This window comes from Pipistrellus hanaki, assembly GCF_964339955.1.
Source record: "Pipistrellus hanaki genome assembly, chromosome: 1".
In the NCBI taxonomy this organism is placed as follows: Eukaryota; Metazoa; Chordata; class Mammalia; order Chiroptera; family Vespertilionidae; genus Pipistrellus; species Pipistrellus hanaki.
Window position 1 is genome coordinate 181,426,456 of NC_140503.1, and position 17,570 is coordinate 181,444,025.

At 36.8% G+C, this 17,570-nt stretch overlaps 1 protein-coding gene across 4 annotated transcripts in view; it reads right to left on the reverse strand.

The window, feature by feature from the left end:
* The window catches only part of FIP1L1 (factor interacting with PAPOLA and CPSF1), a 63,895-nt gene that overhangs the window by 39,957 nt on the left and 6,368 nt on the right, over positions 1–17,570 (reverse strand). For all 4 annotated transcript variants that reach the window (XM_084900037.1, XM_084900038.1, XM_084900040.1 and 1 more), the window contains 4 exons: positions 16,738–16,841; positions 11,579–11,643; positions 10,960–11,067; positions 10,405–10,535 (listed from right to left, as the gene is read on the reverse strand). In XM_084900037.1, the coding sequence (XP_084756163.1) occupies positions 10,405–10,535; positions 10,960–11,067; positions 11,579–11,643; positions 16,738–16,841 (408 nt within the window). The remainder of the gene's footprint in view (positions 1–10,404; positions 10,536–10,959; positions 11,068–11,578; positions 11,644–16,737; positions 16,842–17,570) is intronic.

The window sequence follows — 17,570 nt, forward strand, 5'->3', positions numbered from 1 at the left end:
CTGCCCTCCCCTGCTGGCCTGGTTGCCCCAACTGCCCTCCCCTGCTGGCCTGATTGCCCACAACTGCCCTCCCCTGCCAGCCATCTTGTGGTGGCCACTTTGTGATGATGCAGGGGCACAAGGGCCACCGTTCCTTTTATTAGTATAAATACCAAACTCAAGCATTCATGACTATGTCCACTCCTAAAAGCCAGGTCAAACCCACTGACACATCTCAACCATTTTACTAAATTAACCTATATTTCTGTTTTGGTCTCACCTGTCTAAATTCCATCCTCTATACACAGTCAAAGCAATCTTATTAAAGTATAAATGAATTCATGTCTCTCCCTGCTCAAAATTCTCTAATAGTTTCCCACTTCAAAAAGAGTAAAAGCTAAACTTCAATGGTTTACATGGCATGGGCCTTGGAAACCTCTCCATCTTCTTTTCCTCAATTCCTGCCCAACTTATCTTTACTATGTCTAGTCATAATGGCCTTTTAAAATTTTTTAGTATATAAATTCTTCTTTGTAACAGCTTTTGCACTAGATATTCTTTTTACTTGGAATATTCACTCCCCAGTCTGTCTCATGGATTATCTCTTTCTAATCATTCAACTATTGTTCAAATGTCTCCTTGGCGTGGCCTTCTCCAATCATTCCTAATAATCTCTTACCTACTATATTTTGTATTTTCTTCATAGAATTTCTCATTAGTATCGTTATCTGAAGTTGAATTATTTACTGTTGTATGGTTATAGTCTGTTAGCTGACACTTCAACATAGAATCTTTGAAAACATGGACGACGTTCAGTTCAAATCTATATCCCAAGTACTGCAAAACAATGCCATGCATGAAATAAGTGCTTAATATATTATATGTCATTTGACTAACTTGGGGACTCAGCTTAAATGGCAGTTCTTCAAAGTTTTTCAAAGGACACAGAGTTTACAACTCAATAATTTTTGGCATTACCTAATTAATACCTAAATTACCTATGAAGTCAGATAAACTCTAAGATACAGGATCTATGTATGCCTAAAATGTTCTACCTCCCCTCAGTACCCAACATGAGATACTTCCTGGCACAGTTGATGCTCAATTAAAAATTGGAGTGGGGGAGGAGAAAGGGTTGGAAAAGCAAAAAAAGAAAAGGGAAGAGAGCATAAGTAAAAAGAACAGTAAGAAAATGTAGCAGAAAGATACATTTTAAAACATGTAAAAATTGCTTGTGTTTCCTCAGTTTTCTTTTCTTTTTAATTTCTTCATAGTACATTTCTTCTATTAAACAATTCTGAAAACCACCATTTTGGCAACCCTCCTAATCTACTTCAATTATCATTATCTACTTGCTTGTCTTTAGGACTGCACTCAGGATTATGCACACTCAAAATTTGTTTAATCAGAACCTACTATTTTTTCACATGATCTAATATTTTACCATATGATTGTAAGATACCATGACTGATTTTCTAAAAACAAATTCATGTCAGAGCTTACATATCCAAACAAAAGTTGGCTAAAGTCTGTAACCTTGAGAAGTTAAATATTTACCTAAATTATTCTACCACTGGACCAAAATTTAAATTATTTTTTGAAATTTCCTTCACTTGCCCTAGATAATATTATTTATAAAAGTTTTACATTATAAACAAAACTAGAGGCCCAATGCAAAGGTTTCAAGATGGCAACAGAGTAGGTGAATCTCGCTCATACCTCCACTCAGAACTAAGTGGAAATAAAAACTAAATAGGGAAACAATCATCTTGAATTACCAACTAAAGCCTATCTGAAAAGGAGACTTATAATGAAAGACTGGCAGAAGAAACCACCAAGAGACTACACCTGTACAGCATGGTGCACGCTGTGGCTGGGGTTCAGCCTCATAGTCAGGCAGCCTGAGGGTAGATTCCAACAATGAACAAGCCAACAGCAATCAAGGCCCAATTACAAAAAGAGAGCCCACATAGCACACAGCTCAGGAGATCAAGGAGACTGTACCGCTGGGTCCCAAAGGACACCTACTAAAATTAAGGCCACACCATGAAGATGGGGAGTAATAGTGGTTCAATCATAGAAACAAACAAAGAGAGACAGTCATATGGGGAGACAAAGAAACAGGCCCCAATTGAAAGAACAGGAGGAATCTCAAAAAAAAAAAAAAAAAAAAAAAGAGGTAAATGAAATGGAGGCAAGAAATTTATCAGATACAGAGCTTAAAGTAATGATTATAAGTATGTTCAAAAAAAAACTTAGTGAAAACTACAACACTTGAAAAAGGATATACAAACAATAAAAAATAACCAGTCAGAAATGAAAAATGACATCAAGAATACACTGCAAGGGCCCAGCTGGAATGGTTGAGCATCATCCTCTGCACAAAAAGATTCCCAGTCATGGCACATACTTGATTTGCAGGTTGGATCCCTGGTCAGGATATGCATGGAAGGTAACTGATGTCCTCTCTTTCTCTCTACCCCTCTTCCTCTCTCTAAGCATGTCCTCAGGTGAGGATTTTAAAAAATATGATTAAAAACTAGACCAAAGAACTAAATAGATATTTTCCTGAAATGACACCCAAGTGGCAAAAAAAAAAAAAAAAAAAAAAAAAGGAGCATACTGAAAGGAATAAAGTAGTTGGATGAAGCAGAGGAATGAATTAGCAATTTAGAAGACAAGATAGAAAACAAACATTCAAACAGCAGAAAAAAGAAAAATAATTAATTAGAGTAAGGATAGTTTAAGGGCAAGTTAGGACAACATGAAATATAAAAACATTAGCATCAAAAGGGTGCCAGAAAGAGAAGTGAGCAAGGGACAGATAACATGTTTGAAGAAATGACAGAAAACTTCTCTACCTTGGTGAGGCAAAAAGTCACACAAGTTCAGGAAACACACAGAATCCCAATCAAGATGAACCCAAAGAGACCCATACCAAGACATATATATATCATAATTAAAATGGCAAAGGTTAAAGACAAAGAGAGAATCTTAAAGGCAGCAAGAGGGATAGTTAATTATCTACAAGTGAGTTCCCATAAGGCTGGCAGCTGATTTCTCAAGAAAAACTTCAGGCCAGATGAGATTAGCATGAAGTATTCAAACCAATGAAAAACAAGGACCTGCATCCAAAACTACTCTATCCAAAAAGCTATCATTTAAAATTTGAAATAAAGAGCTTCCCAGACATTAAAAAAAAAAAAACACTAATAAATGAGTTCATGATCACCAAACCATCATTGCAAGAAATGTAAAAGGGTCTGCTTTAAGAAAAAGATAGAGAACAATGGTATAAAGAAAAAAAGGCAATGCAACATCTGATTAAGGGTTAATTTCTAAAATATACAAAGAACTTAAAACTGAACACCAGGAAGATAAGCAATTAAAAATGGGCAAAGGACCTGAATAAATACTTCTCCATACAGATGGAAATAAGTATATGAAAAAAATGTTCAATGTCACTAATTATCAAAGAAATGCAAATTAAAATCACAATAACCTATCACTTCATACATGCCAGAATGGCTACCATCATAAATCAGCAAACAAGTACTGGCAAGAGCATAGAGAAAAGGGAACCCTCTTACATTTTTGGTGGGAATGCAGACTAGTGCAGCCACTGTAGAAAACAGTATAGAGTTTCCTTAAAAAATTAAAAATGAAATTGCCTTTTGACCCAGTGATACCACTTCTGGGAAATACCAGTCAGAAAGAATATATACGTGTCTGTTCATAGCAGTGTTATCCTATCTAATAAAACAGTAATATGCAAATTGAGCATCACTCCAACACACACAAGATGGCCAGCAGGGGAGGGCAGTTGGGAGGGATCAGGCCAGCAGGCAGCAGCAGTTGTAGGCAATCATGCCTGCAGGGGAGGGCAGTTGGTAGGCACCAAGCCTGCAAGAGAAGGCAGTTGGGGGCAATCAAACCTTCAGGGAAGGGCAGTTAGAGGTGACCTGGTTGCCAAGTAGGGAAGTTGGGGGATATTGGGCCTGCAGGGTAGGGCAGTTTGAGGGGACCAAGGTCTGCAGGGGAGAGCAGTTGGGGGGGACCAGGCATCCAGGAAAGGGCAGTTAGGGGCAATCAAGCTGGCAGGGAAGCAGTTAGGGGCAATCAGAAAGGCATGCAGGTGAGCAGTCGGGAGCCAGCAGTCCTAGATTGTGAGAGGGATGTCCGACTGCCTGTGTAGGCATGATCCCGGAAGACAGTCGGACATCCCTTGAGGGGTTCCTGATTGGAGTGGTTGCAGGCTGGACTGAGGGACATCCCCCCACCCCCACCCCGTGCACAAATTTTGTGCACCAGGCCTCTGGTTTATAATAGTCAAGATCTGGAAAGTGCCCAAATGCCCATCAACAGAGGAATGGATAAAAAAAGTTGTGGTAAGTTTATACAAGGGAATACTATGTAGCTGCAAAAAAGAAGGAAGTCTTACCTTTTTCAACAGCACAGATGTACCTGGAAATTATTATACTAAGCGAAATAAGCCAGACAGAGAAAGACAAATACCATCTGTGGTATTTGTGGAATCTAATAAACAAAATAAACTGATAAACAAGATAGAGTCAGAGGCATGGATACATGAAAACAGACTGAAAGCAATCAGAGGGAAGGGGAATAGAAGGGACTAGATAAATGAAGGTGAAGATATTAGCCAAAGAACATATAGCATAGCATATGCACACAGACAACAGTATGGCAATATCCAGAAGGAGGGAAAGAGGAGCAGAGGCTGAGTGAAGGAAGGAAGGAAAGAAGGGAGGTAAGGGGAAGGGAAGGAACCACATAACTTAATTATCGTAATTTTGTTTCAACCCACAAGAACAAAAAGATTGAGAGAGCAACAAAACTTAGGACTTCTGAGAGCGGATGAAAAAACAGTAACTTATTTAGCAGACTGAAAGAAAACTGAATCCTATATAAGCAATGACAAAGCAAAGACAATTAATTTTCATGGCAGGAACCCAAAAGGTTCAGGAATTTTACCCAAGTGTAAATCCTCTGGGTAGAATACTGGAATTTCTTCTCTGAAAAAATGAGATTACCACAAAAAAAGAAAAAGTAAAACCACCTAGATACTGACATCAGGGGCTGAGAGAAAAACTTGGCCCTACTACAGGGGTGGGGAACCTTTTTTCTGTCAAGGGCCTTCTGAATATTTATTACATCATTCTTGGGCCATACAAAATTATCAACTTAAAAATTAGACTGCTATATTTGGTTAAACTTTTCATTAACTCACCCCTAATGTTGTCAGAACTAAACCAAATGACTTATCAGGCCTTATACGCCCTGAGGGCTGTACAATGCCCATCATTACCCTAAAATAAGGCCTACAATCACAAGTTATATTAATATGCACAGAGCTTCCAACCACTTTTTTGGTGGTCAACTCTCTCATGGCTGAATGGCCAAGGTTCAAGAAACATTTGAGAAAAGTCAAAAGCTAAAAATCAACTTAAAACATAAACTTGAAGCCCTGTCCAGATGGTTGGTTCAGTTAGTTGAGTGTCATCCAGGTTGTGGGTTTCATGTCCAGGTTGTGAGTTTCATTCCCAGAGAGGACAAAATTAGGTTTCAGGTTCCATCCCTTATCAGGATGCACAGGGAAGGTAACCAATCAATATTTCTCAGATCAGTGTTTCTCTCTCTCTCTCTCTCTCTCTCTCTCTCTCTCTCTCTCTCTCCCTCCCTCCCTCCCTCCCTCCCTCCCTCCCTCCCTCCCTCTCTTTCTAAAATCAATAAAGTCATATCCTCAGGTGAGAAATAAAAAAAAAATCTACTTTAAGAAAACAGTATGCAGGGAAAATAAACCTATCATTAATATTATTTTGAAAGACAAAGGGGGGAATAAATATTGCATCACTACATGCAGGAACAAAAACAGGATGCTACAGTTAAAATTGAAGACAATCTTCTTGGCTATAGTAATAAAAGTGCAATATGCTAATTAAACCGGACATCCTTTTGGACAAAGCCATGGCGGGCAGGGGCTAAGCCCTTGCACGAATTTTGGGCTTCAGGACTCTAGTTAACAGTATAACAGCAGAAATGAAAAAGCACATATTAGGGTTATAAGGCTAAAAGTATCTCCCAAAATATGGAAGACAGATATAAGGGAGAAAAGATAAAAAATGAAAAGACCAACATAAGAGGTCTAATATTTGAACAGGGGGTCCAGAAGGCAGAAGTAGAAAGAAACTTAAAAAATAATAGAAGAGAATATTCCAGAAGTGAAGGGTATGTTCCAGAATATTCCAGATTAAGAGGGTACAAATGAATGCCTGGAACAACAGATGATAATAGACCAAGACACAAAGTTATGCAATTTGAGAATAATGGTGAAAAAGCCCTTAAATACTTTCATAGAGAAAAATTATGTATGTACACTCATGGACATAAAATATTTTAAGAGAAGGATGTGTTCAATTTTTTCTTACACATACATGTTACCCACCAGTCACTCCTCTCTTGCCCCTTGCTCCAAATTATATAATTACACAATTTTTTTTGTCAATTGACTATTTTTATACTTATTAAACTTCATCTTCATCAGTTTTACTAACAAAACCAAAACAATAAAACCTATTTGTGAAGTATATAAAAGACTTTAATGAATGTCAAATGTTTATCATCATGAAGCACTTTAGTAAACACATGGAGGGTTATTTGTAATATTTCTCTCATCTTGTTAGTATGTTTGAAAATTTACTTAATGAAAAGTTAAAAAAAATTTAAAGATTCCTCAATCTGTTGCTTTGTCTATTCAGCAGAATTAAGTTTGGGTCCTAGTTCATTCCGTTCTCACAGTACTATTACAATTTCCTACCTGGTTTCTGACTCCCTTCTCTCCGCCTTACAGTATAAAACTTACTCTGGAGCCATTTCTTTCTTTCTTTCTTTCTTTCTTTCTTTCTTTCTTTCTTTCTTTCTCTTTCTTTCTTTCTCGCTCTCGCACACGCTCGCTCGCGCTCTCTCTCTCTCTCTCTCTCTCTCTCTCTCTCTCGCCATTTCTCTCTCTCTCTCTCTCTCTCTCTCTCTCTCTCTCTCTCTCTCTCTCTCTCTCTCTCTCGCCATTTCTCTCTCTCCCTCCCTCCCTCCCTCCCTCCCTCCCTCCCTCCCTCTCTCTCTCTCTCTCTTTCTCTTTGTATAAACCAACCAGATTTGCCCATGCTATTCTACTCAAGAATTTTCAAATAGCTTCCTATCCCTTACACAAATGTCTGGTAGGCTAGTTTAAGATTAAGGTCTTTCTCATCATGGCCCTAATTCTACCATTTTCAGGCTATTCTAGAGTTTCTCTCACCCTCCTCCATTGTCCTTTCATGCACTATCTGGTTTTGTTCATGCTGCTCTCTGAGAATAATGTTCTATATTCCTTCTCTCCTAATAAAAACTCTCATCTTTCAATTATGACCTCTCTTATCTTGCTTGACTTCACAATGTAGGATAACTCACTCTCTCCTCTGAACTCCCTACTGTACTTTGTCAAAGCCATCAACATAACATTTGTCACAATATATCGTGACTTCTACATACGGACACTTCATTCACTCAAATCATGAGCCCCTTATGTGCATGGCACTCATCATGAGCTCCTTGAACATAGAAACTCTTTCTGTAACATCTAACACAATGCTAGATACACTGGAAATGCTCATATAACAGGAAAGTTGGGGAAGGTATTTTTCTTCTCTTGCTCACCAATCCTAATAATTCCAGTTCAAATGGTAGATAAATGGGTCAGAGCTTGGACTTTCTTTATCCAAACACAATACAAAATGAGGTCAGAATAGTTTAACTTATTAAATCACTCTCCTGTTCACAATAGGCTGTAACTTCTCTAACTCATAGTCTTTGTTTCTAGGCTTTCTAGAATTCAACCACATTCCACAAACCGATCTCTCTTCTCCTTTCCAAAAAGAATTCTCTGATCCAATAATACTAATTATTTAAATAATTCTCTCATTTAATTCTACTCATTTAAGACGTTTCTTTGTCCAAGCCATTTCCTAAATCTCCAATGTTTTCTTCTCTTCTCCATACTCTCAAGGCTTTAAGATTGCATATATTTCTCTACCATTAAAGCAGACTTTAATCTTAAAACATACACACCCACAGACACACAAACACACACCAGAAATAGAATAAACCAATGCAATTTCTAATCCCAAAGTACAATACTTTCTAACTCTCATTTCTCCAATTTCTATAGCATTTTGTCTAATATACATTTTAGCACTAAATATGTAAGAAATTTGTCCCTGCATATTTGAAATACCAATTATATCTTAAATTTTTTATACTCTATAGTTTCAGAATAGATAATAAAAGAGAAGAATCCCACAGAAATCTGAACAAGGATATTTCTTAAACTTAATGTGACAGAAACTTTTCTGAAATTGAATGTAAATCAAATTATAGCCTAAAATGCCAAACACTCCCACACACCATTAGTTGCAGATTGACCATTATCAATTAAACATATCCTAAAAACCTCAATATACATAAAGAAAAAAATGTGTGCCACATATATTAAAATACATAACCTATTGATTTTTAATAGGTGATATTTAACCACATTATTGAGACAGGAAAAGTCCTTAGACTACACCGATCAAATTCATGCCCTTATTAATTCAGAATCTAATAAATCAGAATGAAACAATGACTTCCTCTCATATAACCTAAAGAAACTTCAAAAATAATTTTTCAATGAACAGTATGAATATTAAAAAACTCACTCACAATGGCTACCTTCAATATGAGACCAGTCCCTAGGAGTTTCTTTTTTATTTTTTAGTTTATGAAGTTCACTGCAAAAAGACCAAGTATATAGAAGCTGGCAGTTTACAAAGGAACTTCTCATTTCTGTTAGAAGAAAATACAAAGCAATACTGCAAATGAACTATTTCATCATCAAAACAACTGTTTTATCTATTCACAGTAATCATATATAACAATTAGAGGCCTGATGCATGAAAGAGTAGGCCTTCCTTCCCCTGCCTGCAGACACCTGCTTCCCTCATAGCCCCGGCTTCATCAGGAAGGTTGTCCAGTCTAATTAGCATATCACGCTTTTATTATTATAGATAAATGTCTAAATAAGCAGATATCACCAAAAAGAACCTGATGACCACTTAAAGTATGAAAAACAGCATCACACACTTTCAAAATAGTAACCACAGAACAAGCAGCAAATACCCAAAATAGAATGTAAATTACAAGTTAAATTCTCTACACAGAACTGTGTTCCAGCAGAGTAGCTACATCTGTGGATACAGCACATGTATAAGGCTCTATTTCAGTGGACAGAGCTGCAGTCCCAAAAGCACAAAAAAGTTCCTGTCCAAAAATTTCCCTAAATATACAAATCAATCTAAAAGCCACTCCCAATCTTCATCCCAGTGTCATTCAATACAAGTATCAATAATTAAGAATTAAGGTCAAGAAAGCAGTACACAAACAGGTTTTGAGAAGAGTAGGTTGCTATGTATTGCAGAAGTATGAAAATATATTATTCTTTGGATTAGGTCTGTGATTATATGAAATGAAGAAGCCAAAAGTCAAGACCTGACACCCAAGTGGTAATAGTATCAGCATGCAAGTCCCTCACTAAACCTACTCCTCTTTTAGTATTAATTTAAAAGTTAATGGTTTTATCCTATTTAATCCTATTTTATCTCTTAAGAGACTCTCAAAGAATAAGGAAGATTCCTGATCTATCTTTACACCAATAATTTCGGTTGTCAAGCTGATAATAAGCCATCTTCCTTACCATTTTTAAAAATAAAATTAGGTAAAATAAATCCCTAAATCTGATAAAGATTATAGTGTGATCCACAATGAGCTTAACCTACTGGTGTGAACTAAAATCTCCTACAAACATATACTAATTCAAATGCTTGCAAAAGTGGAAATAAAACATCAGCAACTTTGTAAGTCACCAAGAAGCTGAAGGTTTGGGAAAAAGGAGTTATTCCACTTTATTATTGTCCTTAAGTAGTGGTATGGAAGCAGACTCAAGAACAAAATAATGAGAGCAATCAAGGACAATTTACTAAAATTCACCTTAAAAAGACTGAATCTGCCATCTTGGATCTCTGCACCTGGTGTACCTTCCATAGTACAGTCTTCGGCCTAAGTTAAATTGCATATTCCCCATTAAGATACCACATAATCTTTAATTGATAGGCCATATAAAGACAAACTAGCTGTGGCTAATCTGAGACTTAAACAAAGATAATCAGAAAATCATTAATATGAAACTGAAAGGGGAAAAACCCAACATGGTAACAACAACAGAATTTTTAAACTATCGTATGGCTTTTAACCACATTTAAAGGAAAAAGATTTATTTAGAAGTAATATTGAAATAGTAGAAAATGGTGGGGTATTTTGGAACATTTTATTAATTACCGTAATTTTATTTGTAGTAGAGGTAACTGGTATAACTTCAAGTCCCATTCGTATCCTCTTTTGTTTTTCACAGTAAGCTTTCCAGGTATCTTCATTAAACCCATAATTAAAATAATCAGAAAGATCAGCACCTAAAGATAAAACACACTTTTAGTATACAAATGTTTCAAGTCTATTGTTTTGCAGCATATAAAATTTAATAATCTGTAAAATATAGAGTTCTATTAGTCTTATCACTCTAATTTTACCAGCTCTCCCAATTACCATAAAGCAACAGAATTTTAAGAACTTTTTCTCAGAATTATTTCCTTTAGAAATGCATTATAATAAAATATGCAAGTCTACTTTACTATAATGCTAGGCTCACAGCAAGATTTAATAAATTCATTATTAATGATTAATTGATTATTACATTAATTCATTATTATTCACCTGAGCTCGACTACAAAAATTACATTAAAACAATAATATCCTAAATTGATATTGAAAAATACTTTCTAATGACTGTTTATACTATAAATCTTTTGAAACCGATATAATCCACCATAAACTTACCAGGTTTACGCCATGGTTTATCTTCAAAAGAATCCAAATCTACCTCCGAGAGTGGAACTCCATTAATGCTTCCAGGTGCATCAAGGTCTACTCCTTTGACTTTTGATCCTATTTTATAAAATTACAAAATGGTGAAGAAGCTACATTAGCAAGAGGCTAAGAGATATACTGACACCTTTTTACTAGCACTCAATATGGCTAAGGTTCCAAAACAAAGCACTGGAGTAATGTTTACCATACTGGTAAATAAAAGTTAAACTTTATGGTATAGCTACAATATAACATAAAATGGATAAAGAGATTAGGGACTTGTTCTTTACAATAAGGAATTCCTGTACCACTATGAAATTGCTAACTTGCATGTTTTATATCACTTTTTGTACAGTCTGTGAGATAAGAAATGCTTTTACCTTTTAAATAATTGTATCACAAACAAGTTAAATAAACAAGCAAAACATCTGGCAGGAATCCTATATGGCCCATATAGCCTAAAATATTTATTACCTAACCTATGCTATATGGTCAAAACTGGCATTTTTAATTGACCTATTACAACCTATCACCTACTCAGATATATGTCTTATTTTCCTATTGATACAGCTGCAAATAAAAAGTTTACCTGTAGATCCATAAACTCTTCCTCCTGTCTTGATGTTAAGATTTACAGGTGCTGTACCATAACTCCTAAAACCAAAATAAAAATTATCCTGAGAAACTTAAACAGAAATAGCAATACATTTAATTATACAAATTATACAATCACATAGTAACTGAATAAACTGACAATGACTCTCACATTTTAGAAAATGTTTTAAACTAATTTCAGAGTCTGTCATTTCCTCAATAAAAGATAAAAATATTATTTAAAAGTCTGACTTGTTTTCCCATCTCAGAAACCTACCTGCCACTAACTCAATATCCCACTATAGCACACTTCACAGAAAATTTGGCTGGGAAGAAAATAGTTTATATGCTTTTTCCTCATTCCTCATCTCCTAGTTGATGCAACATACACAGCAATCTGCAAGAATAAAATTTCTCTACCTTATTCCCAAATACAGTGACCTCCCTTTACTCCTTCCTGCACCTTCTCTTGTTGATAAATCCTCTTTCAAATACCCATGGAGAGGAGAAACCAAGATGGCAGCATGGGTAAAAACCTAAACTGCAGACTCAAACAACAATTTTCAAAAATACAACTAAAAGACAAAACAGACATTATCCAGAACCACAGGAAAGCTGACTGACTGGAAATTCTACAACTACCGTGTTTCCCCGAAAATAAGACATCCTCCGAAAATAAGACCTACTTACAGGTTTCCTTTTGAGTGAAATATAAGGCACCCCACCAAAAGTAAGTGCCCCCTCCCCCACAAGCTCTGACTCAGAAACTTTGTGAAACCTAAACTGCAAGAAGTTGTGACTTGGGTGAAGAATTCATGGGAGAAAATCACTGACAGTTGCATTGCAAATGCACTGCCAGCAGGCTACCTTGACAAGAAGTACTCATTTAAAGACAGTGCTATTGCTAAACATGAGAGATTTGGCCCACTGATTCTGAAAGAAAAGGAGTCACAAGAAATTCACCAGGAAATTCAGGAATTGGATTGTTATGATGATGTTCCAGAAGATGATTGTCATTGAATAAATGAATAAATTCTTGATACTGTAGGATTCACAGTTTGTCTGGTTTGTGTTGACAACTACCGTACTACCGTACCGTATACAGGTAATAAATTTCCTTTATTTTCATTTAACAATAAATGTGTACCGTATTCTTTTTCATGGAAAAATAAGACATCCCCTGAAAATAAGATCTAGCTCATCTTTGGGAGCAAAAATTAATATAAGACACTGTCTTATTTTCGGGGAAACAGGGTAGAAGGAAAGAGAAAACCACAAGGAAAATCAGAGGAACTGTAAAAGACTGAGGTACAGAGACACAGGCGCACGCAGACAGGATGGAGCTGGAGAGGACAGGGCGGCTTAGTGCCTGGCTGGCGTTCTCTAGTGGGAAGGAGATAAAAGCTCAGACTGGGCTGAACCCCAGTTCCGAATGCACTGAACCCCAGTTCCAGGAAAGACCCTAGGGACCCAGGCTCATATGGGGAGAATCTGGGCTGCTGTAAGGCGGAAACTCAGGGGAGCGGCGAAAGGCAAAGCTCCGGAGGCACGCACATGAATGAGCACAGAGGACGGACTGTTGACTGTGCCACTGGATTGTCCTAGCAGGAAGGAGACAAAAGCTCCGGACTGCACTGAACCCCAGTTCTGACTGCTGTGAACCCCAGTTCCTGGTTTGAATCTGGGAATCCAGATTCATTGGGGGAGAGACTAAACCGTCTGGCAGCGGGAAAAACGTGAGGGCACCTTTCTCTCAGAGGTGCATGCAGCCATAGGGCAGGGCTGACAGGAAGCCAAGGCTGTAGGCTGTACCCTGAAACTCTGCCCCATCCAAGCTGAGCACAGAGGCTTCTGCAATTTTGCAAGCCTAATCAAATAAGGCTGTCACCTGGCATAAACACAGCTAATCCTCACAGCCAATTGGCCTGGAAGTCAAATCCTCCCACTGATACCAACAACAATCAAGACTTAATTACAACAAGGCTGTACACACAGTCCACAAAGAGGTGCAACAAGTGTCCACCTCAGGTAACTAGGGACTGGCCCATATAGGACACCTAGCACAAAAAGCTACTCTACCAACTCAGGGAAGCAATGAAAATGCGGAGACAAAGAAACAGATCACAAATGAAAGAAATGGAGGAAAATAAAGAACTGGAGATAGAGTTCAAAACCATGGTTATAAGGTTTTTCAAGAATTTCCTAGACAAGGCCAATAAATTTAGCGAGACCCTCGAGGATATCAGAGAGACCTCGAGGATATGGAAAAGGACCAACCAGAAATTAAACATACACTGACTGAAATAAAAAATATTATAGAGATACCCAACAGCAAACTAGAGGAACTCAAGAATCAAGTCAAAGATTTGAAATACAAAGAAGCAAAAATCACTCAACTGAAAAAGCTAAAAGAAAAAATAATCCAAAAATTTGAAAACAGTGTAAGAAGCCTCTGGGACAACTTCAAGTGTACCAGCATCAGAATTATGGGGGTGCCAGAAGAAGAGAGATCAAAATACTGAAAACCTATTGGAAGAAATGACTGAAAACTTCCCCCACCTGGTGAAAGAAATAAACTTACAAGTCCAGGAAGCACAAAGAACCCCAAACAAAAGGAATCCAAAAAGGACCACACCATGACACATCATAATTAAAATGCCAAGAGAAAAGACAGAGAGAGAATATTAAAAGCAGCAAGAGAAAAACAGTTAATTACCTACAAGGGAGCACCCATATGATTGTCAGCTGATTTCTCAACAGAAACTATGCAGGCCAGATGGGAGTGGCAAGAAATAATCAAAGTGATGATTAGCAACAGCCTACAACCAAGAGTACTCTACCCAGCCAAACTGACATTCAGAATTGAAGGTCAGCTAAAGAGCTTCAAAAATAAGAAAAAGTTAAAGGAGTTCATCAACACCAAACCAGTATTATATGAATGCTGAAAGGTATTCTTTACGGAGAAGAAGAAGAAAAAGGTAAAGATATAAATTATGAACAACAAATACATATCTATCAACAAGTGAATCAAAAATCTGATGTACAGAATAAACTGGTGAACATAATAGAATCAGGGGCATAGAAAGGGAGTAGACTGACAAATCTCAGGGGGAAAATGATGTGGGGGGTGCGGGAAGGGACTGGACGAAAATCGTACAACTATGGATGAGGACAGTGGTGGAGGGGAGGTAAGGGAAGAGGGTGGGATGGGAACCAGGTGGAGAGGGAAAAGAGGAACTATGGGGGGGAAAGAGGAACAATTGTAATAATCTGAACAATAAAGTGAGTTTCTGAAATAAAAAACTTTTGCAAACAAAGGCTCTACTGAAGAGATAAAATGTAGGGGTGGGAAAAGTAGATTTACAGTTGTGAATATAGTAAACAATGTATTTTTATATTATTATTTATTACTAATTATATCCTCATCAGCATCATCATTATTAACCTACTTTTGCCCACACATCTTCAAATGTACTGATGTGTATTGTATATATATATTGGTTGATTCCAGATAAGGCTGCTTAACCTGTTAACCGGGGAGTTCCCTTTTTAATGACGCAACCTGTAACGGGCGCGTACTCTTTCACTAGTACGTGTCAGTACGTCACGCCCGGAGGACATAATTTCATATTATTTTTTTTATTATACTTAATGAAGATAAATGAAATATATATATATTTTCGTTTATTTATATATAAAGCACAAAGGAAAATACAAAATTACAAAAAAAAGAAAATACCGACAAAAAAAAAAATGGACACGTCGAATTAAAAAATTATAAATGTTACAAACAATGATAAAGATTACAAAAAATAGCCGAAACCGGTTTGGCTCAGGGGATAGAGCACATGTGTCAAACACAAGGCTCGCGGGCCAAATCCAGCCCGCCAGGCGTTGCAATGTGGCCCGCACCGCGCTGTCATCACTGCACTCCGCTGTCAGTTTATGACATTGTCAGTTTATGACTGTTCAGTAAACCATTCGGCCCGCGATTTAGGCTGGATTTTAGATTTTGGCCCCTTCTCTGATTGAGTTCGACACCCCTAGGATAGAGCGTCGGCCTTCGGACCTAAAGGTCCCGGGTTCGATTCCGGTCAAGGGCATGTACCTTGGTTGCCGGCACATCCCCAGTGGGGGCTGTGCAAGAGGCAGCTGATCAATGTTTCTCTCTCATCTCATCAATATTTCTAACACTCTATCCCTCCTCTTCCTCTCTGTAAAAAATCAATAAAATATTAAAAAAAAAAAAAAAAGATTACAAAAAATATATACCGTCCCTCTTGGGGCGCAACATATATTTCAAGGACGTATTCATACGTCTTATCCGTTCCCGATATTGTTTATGTTTGACGTATTTATAGGTCCCGCTCGGTTAACAGGTTAATAAACTATATTTTATGTGCCCAATGGACAACTACATTGTACATCCAATCTAAAAAACACAGAATACAACCTTGACTATTATGCTAACACCAAAACAAAATCACAACCTGTACTTTAATATATTCCCTTCCAATATTTCCGAAAGATTTTATACATACTTAATGAGTCATTCACTTGATTCAGAATTTTACTGAAAAAAGTCTACAGGATAATTAATAATTTTAAAAAACACTGTGATAATCAAAAAGCAATATTGTTGATATTGTTTTACTAGACAAAAAAATTAAAAACCTAAACTCAGCTTTGGATAAGTAATAAAATCACAAAACAATACAAATGCAAACTGCAAATTAAGGTTTTCTAATTCCAACTAAAGAATTTGTTGTATTCAATTCATTTATAAAAACTTTAATTTCAGGAATCAAAAATACTGCTACTCCCATGTAACTTTACCTAATTATCTTTAGAAAAGAAATATTGTCATGGTGAAATTCCTTTTATCATAGGCTGCAATTAAAATCTAACATATACTGTGCCCACGTTGCAGGGCTTAATCCCCAATAGAGGGCATACATGAGGCAGCCAATCAATTATTCTCTTTTATCACAGGCGTTTCTATCTCTACCTCTCCCTCTTTGAAATCAAATAATAATAGTAATTTCAGGTATACAACATGATGCAATGTGTTTCAATTAAATCAACCACTAATGGCTTGGAAAAAGCATACTATCTTTGATTTAGTCACACAATTGTTACTTAAAAATAACTTACCCATACTGTGGTGCTCCCGTTTTAATGTCTCCTATAGTGACATGGACATCATCCTCATCATCATCACTGTCACTATCACTATCATCTTCAGTCTCAGTCACTTTCTATACCAACATAAACAATTATGAAATACATTCAATAATCCAATTCAATATTTGATATGAATAAATGAAAAAAAATAACCATTTTGCATTAAGCTACAGATTTACAAAAAAAAAAAGTTAAAAGCTCACAGAACTGATCCTTATTTCAATTCATTTATAACTTCAATGATTTACATGGTAAAAAGGATAAGAATGTGAAAACCTCTTTTACCGTCATCATTTTATCATTTATAACTGCTCCTTTTGCAAAAAGAATCTAACGCAATTTACTAATATATAGAGAAGATAAAATTATTAAAAAGTATTTGAGAAGTTCTTGGTGAAAAGAATATATAAAGTTAAGAGGAAAACAATTTTAACAGTCAGTGTCAAGGTTAAAACCACCAAACAGCCCTGGCCAATGTTGCTCAGTGGTAGAGCATTGGCCAGAGAACCTAAAGCTCGTGCGTGTGATTTCCAGTCAAGGGCGAATTCCTGGGCAGCAGGGTCCTTATTGGCCTAGTAAGGGCGTGTGTGAGAAGAAACCAATTTAATGTTTCTCTTCCCCTCAAATCCCCGCCCACTTGCTCTAAAAAAATCAATGGGAAAAATATCCTTAGGTGAAGATTAAAAAAATTTTTAGCCGAAACCAGTTTGGCTCAGTGGATAGAGCATCGGTCTGTGGACTGAAAGGTCCCAGGTTCGATTCCGGTCAAGGGCATGTACATTGGTTGCGGGCACATCCCAGAG